The sequence below is a fragment of the Neoarius graeffei genome, chromosome 14 (assembly GCF_027579695.1).
Source record: "Neoarius graeffei isolate fNeoGra1 chromosome 14, fNeoGra1.pri, whole genome shotgun sequence".
Taxonomy (NCBI): domain Eukaryota; kingdom Metazoa; phylum Chordata; class Actinopteri; order Siluriformes; family Ariidae; genus Neoarius; species Neoarius graeffei.
In genome coordinates, this window is record NC_083582.1 from 18149664 (window position 1) to 18163957 (window position 14294).

The 14294-nt window shown below is 42.8% G+C and overlaps 1 protein-coding gene across 3 annotated transcripts in view; it reads right to left on the bottom strand.

Annotated features, from left to right (window-relative positions):
• Nucleotides 1–265: 265 nt before the first annotated feature.
• sult1st6 (sulfotransferase family 1, cytosolic sulfotransferase 6) overlaps nt 266–14294 on the bottom strand; it is a 160317-nt gene continuing 146288 nt past the window's right edge. For all 3 annotated transcript variants that reach the window (XM_060939371.1, XM_060939372.1, XM_060939370.1), the window contains 2 exons: nt 771–951; nt 266–680 (listed from right to left, as the gene is read on the bottom strand). In XM_060939371.1, coding sequence (XP_060795354.1) covers nt 568–680; nt 771–951 — 294 coding nt within the window. In that variant the 3' untranslated portion in view covers nt 266–567. The remainder of the gene's footprint in view (nt 681–770; nt 952–14294) is intronic.

Consider the following 14294-nt stretch of genomic DNA (forward strand, 5'->3'; position numbering starts at 1 on the left):
CATGACCATGAGAGTGGCAGCAGTGACTGCAGGAAGACCGACTGGGATACCTTATTTTGGACAGGTAAGCTACAGGATGATGATGGCCACCATGCTCCTGGACCAAGCCCCCAGATTGTTAGGTTCAGATCTCATGAGCTCAAAACCAGAACTCAGTCCTCCTTCAGTGCACTTAGAGAATGAGAAAATGAGACACACATTTATCAGGCTTTACTCAGTCCAAAGTTTAATCATCATTTGTGCAGAAACTTGTTAGGAAACTGCATTTCAGAATATAAACTGCATGGCATATTTCTGTCATTTCCATACATTAATCATAGCAAAATATTTTGCCATAACAGGACCAGCAAGTTTGGATCAGAAAAGTAATAGATCTACAACTGATAATGAATAAAGTTTGTACAAAATTATGTTGCATGAGATTATGCAGAGATTGTTAAGAGTTTTTTCACAAATCCTTCATAAAGTAATACTTTCTATGAGTTTTGTCACAACTGTCCAAATTATTTTTGCATATCCATGTTTAATGTAGTGTTTTATCTTAGAATAGGTTCTCGGTGAGATCTTTCATATGTTGGTGCGAAAGGGAATGTCCACATCAGCCATTTGTCTGGCATAGTCTTCATCAAACATTTGAGACTGAGCTGGTGTGAAGTAGTTGGTCCAGTCTCCAACCTCTCCTGTGGAGAAGAAACATATTAATCATATATTAATGTAACACTGACTTGGGGAGAACCAAGAGAAATGTTAGTGATGTTATGTATCTCAACCTTTTCTCATGAAAGCAGAGATGGAATTGTCAAATACTGGCTTTGGGATGAAAGAGTAGTTGGCCATTGGGTTGTTCTTCATCACATTAAAGGATGTCAACTCCATGACCTTGTTGATGATATCATCAGATAGTGACAGGTCCAGGTACTGCATAATCCTCACTATTTCTCGACGAGGGTTCTGAATTTGAAAGGAAAACCAATAAATAATGAGTATAAAGGTCAACCTAAAGCAGGAGTTCCCAAACTGTGGGTTGTGACCCTATGTGAGGCTAATCTTTTTCTCTATCCTGACATGCTGCACTAGTGTAGTTCAGCAAAAATTGTACAACTTTCTCTTTACCCTATTTTTATTATTTGAGACACAACAGACTATTGTAGCTTACTGTTCTAGACTGTTATTGAGTATTAAAACTAACTGGTTTTGCTATTACAGTTGGTGTTTGGATTTTAAAAACTTGTCAGTGTATCCTTGAACCTTAACAAAAGGTCTGTTTTACATTCCAGTCAAAGATTCTGGATTTTGTAAATCAGTTAATATTTCTGTTGCCTCCTTGAATCGCTACCTTAATGTGGTGGAGGGGTTTGAGTGCCTCAGTGATTCTAGGAGTTATGTTGTCAGGGGCATTTACCCCTGGTAGGGTCTCCCAAGGCAAATAGGTCCTAGATGAGAGGTCAGACTAAGAGCAGTTCTCCCCGATGATCACAACGTGGAGGGGTCCCATGTCCTTTCTGTCACCAGTGTTCTGAGCATGCCAGCCTGGTTGACAGTAAAATATGGGGGTACCTACCAGCTGGGTGGAGGAGCTTCAGCATGCAAAGGCTACAACACCTATGCCTAAGCTAATGTCCAGCTAGGAAAAGGTGATGGGCAGGCTACCACACATAGAATGGATGGGGTTCCCTCAACTCCTCGGAAAGACATCCCAATGACCGCCTGCCTAGATCAGTCCCTGCTTGGGTCAGCCCACTGTCCTTACATTTGACTGCCCCTCCGGCATGGGGTGTGGATGATTTGCGTCTCTTAGGAGTCTACGCTGCACCATTTGCCATTGGGGGACATAAGTATGGAAGAGGGCAGCCTACTTACCCACAGCCTGAGACCAGCAACCTTTGGTTGTGGAACTTCATACCCACTACAGACCTGAGACAATGCACAACATTTACTATGCATCGTACGTCTGGGCAGCACCCACACACTAATGATGGGCTGAGGGCAAAGCCGCAAGGAACCCGTGACCCTGATGTGCCCAAACATGCCCGCAACAACTACATGAGGCAGATCAAACTTGGCTCATGGAACATCAGGACTTTGTCAGATCCTACAACATCCAAGTGCCAAGCCCCTGAGTGCAAGTCAGCTCTTGTATCAGCTGAGCTGGAACATCTAGACATAGACATTGCCTGCCTGAATGAATGCCGCATTCCTGAAGAGAGAGAATTTATCAAGGGAAATTACATCTTCCTGTACTCTGGCAGAGCTAGTGACCAACCAAAACAAGAAGGCGTTGCAATTGTACTCAAATCCAACCTTCGCCAATCTGTAGTCAGCTGGAATCATGAGGATGTGTATACAGCTATCAAAGAATTGCTATGCAATGGTTATCAGCATATATGTCCCAACCTGTAAAAGACCTACCGTGGAGAGAACCCTTGGCTATGATCAGCTATCAGAAGAACTTGATTTAGTTCCCAGACATGATCGCCTTTTCCTGCTTGGTGATTTCAATGCAAGAGGTGGATCAGATCACATAACTTGGCCTGATGTCATCGGCCCACATAGTCTAGGTTTGGAGAACAAGCAAGGAAGTACTATTCTAGAGCTGTGTACCTGATATGGCCTATCCATTGCCAACATGATGTTTTCACACCCTGGTATCCGTAAAGGCACTTGGATGCACCCCAGGTCACAATGCTGGCACATGATTGACTATGTCATTGCTCGCCAACACTATAGGACAGACCTTATAGATGCTTGCATTCACCACAGTGCTGACTGTTGGACAGATCACAGGCTAGTATGTGCATGCTTAAAACTTTGTTTCCATATTTCATCACACAGGAAGCATAACACTGGACTTAAGCGTCTCAACATCTCATGTCTTAAAGTACCAGAAGTGAAACAACAACTTGGGGAGAAGATAGCTGTAAATCTCCAACATCTTAATGCAGACTCCATGGAAGATCATTGGAACTCTATCCATGAAAATCTGTACAACTCTACCAAAGAAACAGTCAGTCTACAAAAAAGGCAGCATCATGACTGGTTTGATGAAAACAACACCACCATCAACAAACTTTTAGACCAGAAATGCCAAGACTTCCAAGAGGTTCTTAGACATGAGACCCCAGAGAATTGCCAGCGGTATAGAACAGCAAGACCTTCAACCTCAGCCTGCAGCTGGGGAGAGTGCCCACCCTCTGGAAGACATCATGTATCATTCCATTTCCCAAAAAGAATTGGCCCAGCGAGCTGAACAACTTCCGACCAGTGGCACTCACTCCACACCTGATGAAGATGTTGGAGTGGCTCTTCCTCAGCCTCCTCAGACCCCAGGTACAAAATGCCCAGGACTGTCTACAGTTTGCGTACCGGGCAGGTGTTGGTGTGGAAGACGTCATCCTCTACCTGCTACACCAAGCCCACTCACATCTGGATAAGGGAAATGGCACAGTGAGGATCCTCTTCTTGGACTTCTTGAGTGCCTTCAACACCATCCAGACCCTTTTGCTTCAGGACAAACTGAACAGGATGCGAGTGGACCCCTGCCTGGTCACCTGGATCTCCAGCTACCTCACTGACAGGCCACAGTACGTCAGGCTGAAGGACATCACATCTGACACTATGATTAGCAGCATCAGAGCACCCCAGGGCATGGTGCTGGCCCCTCTTCTCTTCACCCTGTACACCGCGGACTTCTGCTACAACTTGGAGCTGTGTCACATTCAGAAGTTTGCCGATGACACAGCCATCGTTGGGTGTATCATTGACGACAGAGAGGAGGAGTATAGGACCCTGGTGAGGGACTTTGCTGTGTGGTGCGACAGGAACCATCTGCAGCTCAACACCTCGAAAACCAAGGAACTCATCATTGACTTTGGGAGGTCCAGACCAAGGTCATGACCAGTTCTGATCAAGGGAGTCGAGGTGGAGACTGTGGATTCCTACAAGTACATCGGGCTGTAGCTGGACAGCAAGCTGGACTGGACTTGCAACACCAATCACTTATACAGGAAGGGACAGAGCAGGCTATACTTCCTTAGGAGGCTGTGGTCCTTTAACATCTGCAGGAAACTCCTGTGGATGTTCTATCAGTCTGTGGTCACCAGTGTCCTGTTTTCCACCGTGGTGTGCTGGGGGGGCAGCACATCCAAGAAGGACACATCCAGGCTGGACAAACTGATCAGGCGGGCCGGCTCTGTTGTCAGCATGAAGTTGGACTCTCTGGTGACGGTGGCAGAGAAGAGGTCTATGGACAAACTATTGAATATCATGGATGATGCCAGTCACCCTCTGCACACCGTCATCAGCAACCAGAGGAGCCTGTTCAGTGACAGAATGCTCCTTCCCAAGTGCAGGACGAACAGACTCAAAAACTCCTTTGTCCCTCATGCCATCAGACTGTACAACTCCTCTCTGGGGGGGAGGAGGGGTAACAGGAGGACAGAGGACGGGAAGGAGCAGTAGCCTAGCCTAACAATAAGCAATATCGAACAATGTGCAATATAAAGTGCAATATCTCTCCTGCTGCCCCCTCCCTTTTTTCCTCCTCTCTCTCCCCCCTTCCTCTCTTCCCCATATCTTTTTCTTTTTATATATTTGTATATGTAAATACTTAATTTATTTTAATTTATCTAGAAGTTTTCTCTATTTATTTTCTCTGTTTATCTGTAATGATGCTGCTGGAATCTTAATTTCCCTGAGGGAACCCTCCCAAAGGGATCAATAAAGTTTTACCTAATCTAATCTAATCTAATCTAATCTAATCTAATCTAATCTAATCTAATCTAATCTAATCTAATCTAATCTATCTAAGAAGTAACTGCCAGAGGGAGTTACGCAACCTGCAAAATCAATGGTGGCTCGACCGTGCCCATGAGATAGAACAGCATGCAGAAAGACATGACTCCAAAAGTTTTTTTCCAGACAGTAAGTGTCACTCCCCAGGTCTTAGTCCAATAAATGACAGTGAAGGGAATCGGCTTACAGAAACAGAGGATACTTGCCCGCTGGAAAGAGCACTTTTCAACTTTGCTTAATCAGCCTAATGATGTTAACCTCTCAGTCCTGGATGACATCCCATAGGAAGAGGTCCAAGTTGAGCTAGAAATCCAGCCAACTATTGCAGAGGTGCAAAAAGCCATGAAACAACTGGCCAATGACAAAGCCCCAGGCCCCGATTGTATTCCAGCAGAGATTCTCAAAGCTGGCAGCCAACCCCTCCTTACAGAGTTTCACAAACTCCTACTAACCATCTGGGATGAAGAAAGGGTGCCTCAAGACTTCAAAGATAGCCATATTGTTCTCTTTAAAAAGAACTGCAGGTTCACCTGTAGCAACTATAGAGGTATAACCCTCCTATCCATCACAGGCAAACTGTATGCAAGAGTGATTTTAAATCACATCTGGCCAAGCATTGAGAAGCACTACCCAGAAGCCCAATGCAGTTTTCGAGGTGGTCAGTCAACATTCGACATGATGTTTGCCCTACGTCAATTGATAGAGAAGTGCCATGAGCAACACCAACGGCTGCACATCATATTTGTTGATCTAGTCAAAGCTTTTGACATGGTAAAGAGGTCGCTTATGTGGAACCTTCTTCTCAAGATCAGCATACCTCCCAAGCTTGTCAACATCATAAAGAGCTTTCATGAAGGGATGCAAGCACGTGTATCAGTTGGTGGGGAGCTAACAGAATCTTTTGAAGTGTCAACAGGCCTGAGGCAAGGATGCATCTTAGCTCCTGCTCTGTTTATCTTGTTCTTTGCCTATGTGCTGCAAAAAGCTCACCAGTCTATGCCTGACTTTGGAATTGACATATGTCATAAATTGGATGGTAACCTTTACAACCTTTGCCACCTAAAATCAAAGTTGGCTAAAACATCAAGATTGATTTATTTTCTATATGCAGATGATGCAGCCCTTGGAACAAGAACACATGCTTCACTGCAAAATGCAGCTACAGCACTCAGTGATGCGTGTAAGGATTGGAGGCTAACTATAGGCAAACCCAAAACAGAAGTCATGCACATACAGTGCCCTGATCCACCAGCAATCATTATTGATGACTTCATGTTAAATAAAGTGCACAAATTCATGTATCTTGGTGGTGATATGACAGATGATGGTGACCTGGAGCCAGAGATAAAGAAGAGAGTCAGCAGAGCCGCTTTCACATTCAGCTCCATAAGAACTAGATGCTGGGACAGGAAAAGCCTATCAATCAACACCAAATTGACTGTTTACAAAGCAATTGTCCTTCCTACCTTGCTACATGGACGTGAAACCTGGCCTACACTAGCACAACACCGGCATATGCTGGAAATGTTCCACCAACACTCTCTACACTGTCTACTCAACATCAAGTAGTGGCATCATATAACAAATACTGAGGTCCTCAGGAGAGCCAATTGCACCACCATTGAGACAATTATAAGAACCAATCGTCTCCAATGGTTAGGTCACATTTGCAGAATGGACGATGAACGTATTCCCAAGAAATTGCTGTTTGGGGAACTAGCCCACAGGAAAAGATCAAGGGGCCGTTCTAAGAAAAGATGGAAGGACTGCACAAAGGAAGACTTGAAGATGTGTGGTTTTGACAACAACTGGCACCATCTAACAGCTGACTGTGATACATGGTGCTCCAAGACGAGATATGGCAAGGATTGAAGCTCACCTGGCACAGTGAGCTGAGACACTATGCCAATGATGTCACAACTGGGTCCCCACTCATCAGATGTGATATGGACCACAGTGAGTGAGTAATATTTCTGAATATGAGGTAAAGTTTTCTAACTGAGACGCAGCTCATGACAAGTGTCATGATGACAGCAAAAAGTTTTAAGAGCGACAAAACACATCTGTGTGTTTAAAGTGTTAGTCTTATGAAAATGGCATCACCCCTAGAAATGATACCTTATAAAACTAGACATGCTAAATAGTTTTCTGTCAAAATTGTATTTTAATACAAGACTGGGAACATATTCTATTTAGTTGGTAAAATTGGGCTGTTTGAGTCCACCATTACATGAATGCATTCCTGGTAAGTTACTGTTAAGTCAAAGGAAGTGATGTCATATGTGCAATGCTTGAAAGTTCATGGCATTTCTGGCTTAGTCTGCTTTGCAAAGTGTAGCACGTTTTTAATTATTTTTTTTTTATTCTACAACAAAACTCAAACCAAAGCATGTCTCCTAAGAGGTGTGTCATTCAAGGCTGTTCAAGTATAGACGATAAAAAGCCATAATTTTGAATAGCTCAAAGTCGGCAGGACACTTAGGGAATGAATGGGTTCGATTTGTATGGACAAAGAGAGGTAACTTCAAGTGTTTAGCCTGTTGCTTGAATTTTTTAGTTGTCCTTAGTCTTTTATCCTTTTAACTGATGGCAGTTCTGAAGTTTTATACAAGGCTAAATAATGGCAGAAATTAGACACTTTCACTTTCAGCACTGGAGCCAGCAGGAGTGGGTGGCACATTGTGCCATATGCACTGTGTGCAGTGAGCGCACAACAGCCAGGAATTTGTTAGAGTTCACCTCCAAAACCAAGTTGCTCATAAAACTACAACCTTTTCTGGTTCTAACAGTAACATAAAAGGATGGTGCACACCCTTTACATGTAGTCTACAGTGTGGTCCGGGAATACAGTATGTTATTATATAGATGCAAGAAGTTCCCATGCCCTGTTAAAATCCAACAGGATTTGCCCAGTTTACTTTTCATTGCATTCATGTCATGAGCAAAAAAAGAGAACAAAATTAAGTTTAAAAAAAAAACTACTATTAAATATAAATTTATACCATAAACTCTTCAGCTCAATCCCACATAATTTATTTTGTTTATTTTTTAAACCTTATTAATTAAAAAACAGCAAGTATCTTGGTATCTGCAATACAGTGAAGTCACAATTCCAAGTAGCCATGTACTAAAACAATTTTTTTTTAAATGGGGGGCATGCGCCAGGTGTGCCCCCAGTCAGTGCACAATTACCGTAATTTATTTTTTAATAAAATTCAGATGCTGTAGTTGAAGGAGGGGGCAGAAAGTCTGTTTCTGTTTGTGCCAATGATGCAGCATTTGAAAAAGGAGGAGCTGCTATTTGTACAACAGTAGACACAGATGTTTTGGCTGTTTTGGCTATAGCATACTCGGATGAAGTACCAAAAGGAGAATAGTGGTTGTTTAGACAGTTTATTTTGTTTACAGGCAGGATTTGATGGAAGATGGACATGATGTGTTACTCGTATCTGAAGATACAGTATTAATTGAACAGCAGACATTTTGCTCATGTTGTGAGAGAATCTCTTTCAGAGCCTATAAATACAGAAAAAAATGATGTTAGTTGAGAGAGATAACAGGATGGCATGTCCATTCTTTTGACATTGAAATCATGTTTTTAGATGCAATATAATGTCGCACGTGTTTCAGTGACAAAATGGCAATGACAAGATTCAGAAATATACAGGGAAGTTTATCACAGTGATTATAAATTAATCTTGCAATGGTCTTTTCCTTTGCGCCAATTCTGTAATAATTGTAGGGACTTTACCTTAAAATTTCAGACAGGTTCAATTCACCTTAAAATCAGCTGTTTGTAAAGGGACACGATAACAAGATCATAGGTTTTGGAATTTTGAAAAAATCTTTTATGTTTGCAGAGATACGATGATTTTGATAAAATATAAATAATGGTAATTGTGCGCTGACCCCCCACACCTACTTAACATCCATCCATCCATTATCTGCAGCCACTTATTCTGTCCTACAGGGTCGCAGGCAAGCTGGAGCCTACCCCAGCTGACTATGGGCGAGAGGCAGGGTACACCCTGGACAAGTCACCAGGTCATCACAGGGCTACCTACTTAACACTGTAGCACAAAATAGAAAGGGTCTACATGGTCCTATAATTGGTACTGTTAGAACCAGAAAAGGTTGTAGTTTTATGAGCAACTTAGTTTAGGAAGGGAACCCTAACAATTTCCTGGCTGCGGTGCACAATGCATATGGCACAATGCGTCACCCACTTCTGCCAGCTCCGGGGCTTAAAGTGAAAGTGCCTAATTACTGCCATGATTTAGCCTTTTGCCTACCAAGTGAGGTTACAGAGATGACAATTATAAACATACACTGCTTTATCATAACTGTGAAAGTTGAACACCAAATCAGTAAAAAATGAAGAAGCAAACTATGATTTGTACCATGTATTAACTTGCTGGGTTCCAGAAAACCACTCGAGCAGTTGTTGCTCTTCTTCATGAGAGACTTGGCTTGCATATTCATCCACCTGTTTCTCCATGGCTACAGGTTCTAAATCATCCGCAGACAACCAACCAAAGATTGAGGACGAATTTGAAGACCTTTTGTCGTGTTTTTTCAAAAGAATCAGTACAGTGGTACTTGAAAGTTTGTGAACCCTTTTGAATTTTCTATATTTCTGCATAAATATGACCTAAAACATCATCAGATTTTCACAAAAGTCCTAAAAGTAGATAAAGAGAACCCAGTTAAACAAATGAGACAAAAATATTATACTTGGTAATTTATTTATTGAAGAAAATGATCCAATATTACATATCTGTGAGTGGCAAAAGTATGCTAACCTCGAGGATTAGCAGTTAATTTGAAGATGAAATTAGTGTCAGGTGTTTTCAATCAATGGGATGACAATCAGGTGTGAGTGGGCACCAGGGGTTAAATTGGGATTGGTTATGTGGGGGGGCTCTGCCTCGTACCCGCCCCTGCCCCCGCCGCCCTGCCCCAATATACTTTTGGGAAAATAACCCTCTAATTTGATAACCATATCATATTGCACAGAGATATAACACCTTATCTGTGTGTTGTAGGCCTATGTGTGTCTTGTAGTGCCCCCATACACATTATGGCAGTTTGAATGTAGATTGGTTGGCCAATGTAACAGATTGTACAGGTTGTTGTACATTGGTTTGAAGGAAATGATTAGTGGGGGGTCTGGGGGTCCTCCCCCAGAAGTTTTTTATTATCATACATGTTATTTGCTGAATTCTGGTGCATTTTAATAAGTTGTTAGCTGACTTTACAGAGGTAGGTTGAGCAATATCATGTTAAATCTTGTCACATGCCTACAGGTGAAAAAAGTGAAGGAGAAATGTTCAGTGAGAAAATTTGAAGGCTTGCACAATCTTAAACCAAAACAGTTGATTTATTTTGGAGGATAAATGTTAAATATGCCAAAACACTGTCAGTCAAATTGTCAATCAAATATATTCATGCAGTGAATGCAACCAAATACAAACAACACTATAACATTGGAAGCATTTATTAGGGCCCGAGCCCTATGGGCGAAGGCCCTATTGTTCTTGTAAGAGTTCACTATTATTAGGGCCCGAGCCCTATAGGGCGAAGGCCCTATTGTTCTTGTAAGAGTTCACTATTATTATTAGGGCCCGAGCCCTATGGGCGAAGGCCCTATTGTTCTTGTAAGAGTTCACTATTATTATTAGGGCCCGAGCCCTATGGGCGAAGGCCCTATTGTTCTTGTAAGAGTTCACTATTATTAGGGCCCGAGCCCTATGGGCGAAGGCCCTATTGTTCTTGTAAGAGTTCACTATTATTAGGGCCCGAGCCCTATAGGGCGAAGGCCCTATTGTTCTTGTAAGAGTTCACTATTATTATTCTTCCGTCTTCTTCTTTATTTTTCTCCGCTGTTGGGCCATTTTCGGGGCGCTTGCCATGGGCGAAAACGCACGAAATTTGGCACCAGTTCCGAGAATTGCCACCGCTACTCAGAACCAGAAGCCCAAACTTGGCCGGGGCTCAGGGCCTCTATAGCGCCCCCTAAGTCGTTGTGATTTTGGTCTCCCGCATTAAGGTGCCTGGTTGCCATATAGTTTGTAGTAGTGGCATGCCATTTGGTACGCATATGTATCTCACTAAGCTGGACAAAAATGTAATGCCAATGCATTAGCCACGCCCAACAGGAAGTGAGGTAATTTCACTTTTGTGCGAAATGCATGGCCACGAAGACGGCGCAACTCCTCCTAGACCGTTCATAGGAATGTCACCAAAATTGATCCACATCATCTACAGACATGGCTGACAAAAGTTACTAAATACGTTTCACGTTGGATAAACCGTTCAGAAGTTATACGTCAATCAATTTTCGATGCAAAATTTTACATGCTAAAAAATTCATAACAAATCTTCTGATTGCTCAAAACTGCTCATACTTCACACGCAAATCACTCATTGGGCTTCTGACATGTTACCCAAGTTCTGTGATATTTCGCCACTGGGGGCGCTATTTTTGGGCAAAAATTCCAATCTTTCCTCAAATTTGGTCAAACTTCACGGCCACCCTCTTACTACCTCCCATGTCATGTATACCACGTTTTGGAAATTTTCGTCCATGGGGGGCGCTGTTTTTGGCCGACGCAATTGCTCCAAAACGGGTTTTTGGCAAATAATTCCATAATGCTTTTCCTTCACACCACTTCCTTGTGATAGTACGTTGCTGTTGTAGACACTTATTTTTCCAACTCATAATCGCTCATGTACAGCCTAGCGCCACCTACTGACATGGGAAAAACCAAAAAATTTATTCTTCAAAAATCTATTTCTCATCTTCTATTTACTCAATTGGCATCAAACTTCATACGCAAACTCTTCATAGCTCACCTGACATATCCGCCAAACTTTGTGCACTTTCGCCCCTGGGGGTGCTGGTTATGGCAAAAATGATATTGCAGCTTCTGATTTGTCAAACTTGGCAAGCAAACTCTTTTCAAGACCCTCATTGGGGCGCTTGCCATGGTCGACAACGCACGAAATTTGGCTCCTTTTTCTTAGACTGCCACCGCTACTGAGAACCAGAAGCCCAGATCCAGGCGGGCCTCAGGGCCTCTATAGCGCCCCCTAACTCGTTGTGATTTTGGCCTCCCGCATTAAGGTGCCTGGTTGCCATGTAGTTTGTAGTAGTGGCATGCCATTTGGTACGCATATGTATCTCACTAAGCCGGACAAAAATGTAATGCCAATGCATTAGCCACGCCCAACAGGAAGTGAGGTAATTTCACTTTTGTGCGAAATGCATGGCCACGAAGACGGCGCAACTCCTCCTAGACCGTTCATAGGAATGTCACCAAAATTGATACACATCATCTACAGACATGGCTGACAAAAGTTACTAAATAGGTTTCACGTAGCATAAACCGTTCAGAAGTTATACATCAATCAATTTTCAATGCAAAATTTTACATGCTTAAAAATTCATAACAAATCTTCTACTTGCTCAAAACTGCTCATACTTCACACGCAAATCAATTATTGGGCTTCTGACATGCTACCCAAATTCTGTGATATTTCGCCACTGGGGGCGCGATTTTTGGGCAAAAAATCCAATCTTTCCTCAAATTTGGTCAAACTTCACGGCCACCCTCTTACTACCTCCCATGTCATGTATACCCCATTTTGGGAATTTTCGTCCATGGGGGGCGCTGTTTTTGGCTGACGCAATTGCTCCAAAACGGGTTTTTGGTAAATAATTCCATAGTGCTTTTCCTTCACACCACTACCTTGTGATAGTACGTTGCTGTTGTAGACACTTATTTTTCCAACTCATAATCGCTCATGTACAGCATAGCGCCACCTACTGACATGGGAAAAACCAAAACATTTTTTCTTCAAAAATCAATATCTCATCTTATATTTACTCAATCTTGATCAAACTTGATACGCACACTCTTAACAGGTCACCTGACATATCTCCCAAATTTTGTAAATTTTTGCCACTGGGGGCGCTGTTTTCAGGCAACATTTTATATCTCGGCTTCTGATTGGTCAAACTTGACACAACAACTCTTCATAGGTCCCTTGACATGTATACCAAATTTGGTGAACTTTCACCTCTGGGGGCGCTCATTGCGCTGTATCAGTTGCAGGAGAGGTGTTTACAATCATGAGGCACCAGGAGTATGTTGTTTTGGTTGCCTAAAACACACATGACTTGTGGGGAATGGGTAGGCAGTCGGGAGCAAGTGTTGTAGCGTTACATACAGACTAATTGATGTCTAACAGAAGACAATCCTATGTAGCTATAGCTTGGTGACTGATGAGGTAAATACATTAATTTGGTTGGGAAGCCATGGCATAAAATTTTCTGTCCATGACAACATCTCAGCGCACCGTGTACTCTGTGTCCGATTCTGTGCTTTGTCGCCATTGTGGGAGTAATGTCTCTTGCCGAAGAAGCTGTGGAAGGTATTTCGCGGGGACGCATGCCCCGGCCCCCCTTGGCCGCTGGCGCGAGGGCCCGTCGAGGCCGCTTGCGGCTTTAATTATTCTTCCGTCTTCTTCTTCTTCTTCTTCTTTATTTTTCTCCGCTGTTGGGCCATTTTCGGGGCGCTTGCCATGGGCGAAAACGCACGAAATTTGGCACCACTTCCGAGAATTGCCACCGCTACTCAGAACCAAAAGCCCAAACTTGGCCGGTGCTCAGGGCCTCTATAGCGCCCCCTAAGTCGTTGTGATTTTGGCCTCCCGCATTAAGGTGCCTGGTTGCCATATAGTTTGTAGTACTGGCATGCCATTTGGTACGCATATGTATCTCACTAAGCCGGACAAAAATGTAATGCCAATGCATTAGCCACGCCCAACAGGAAGTGAGGTAATTTCACTTTTGTGCGAAATGCATGGCCACGAAGACGGCGCAACTCCTCCTAGACCGTTCATAGGAATGTCACCAAAATTGATACACATCATCTACAGACATGGCTGACAAAAGTTACTAAATACGTTTCACGTAGGATAAACCGTTCAGAAGTTGTACGTCAATCAATTTTCACTTCAAAATTTTACATGCTAAAAAATTCATAACATATCTTCTAATTGCTCAAAACTGCTCATACTTCACACGCTAATCACTCATTGGGCTTCTGACATGTTACCCAATTTCTGTGATATTTCGCCACTGGGGGCGCTATTTTTGGGCAAAAAATCCAATCTTTCCTCAAATTTGGTCAAACTTCACGGCCACCCTCTTACTACCTCCCATGTCATGTATACCACATTTCGGGAATTTTCGTCCATGGGGGGCACTGTTTTTGGCCGACGCAATTTCTCCAAAACCGGTTTTTGGTAAATAATTCCATAATGCTTTTCCTTCACACCACTACCTTGTGATAGTGTGTTGCTGTTGTAGACACTTATTTCTCCAACTCATAATCGCTCATGTACAGCATAGCGCCACCTACTGACATGGGAAAAACCAAAAAATTTATTCTTCAAAAATCTATATCTCATCTTCTATTTACTCAATTGTCATCAAA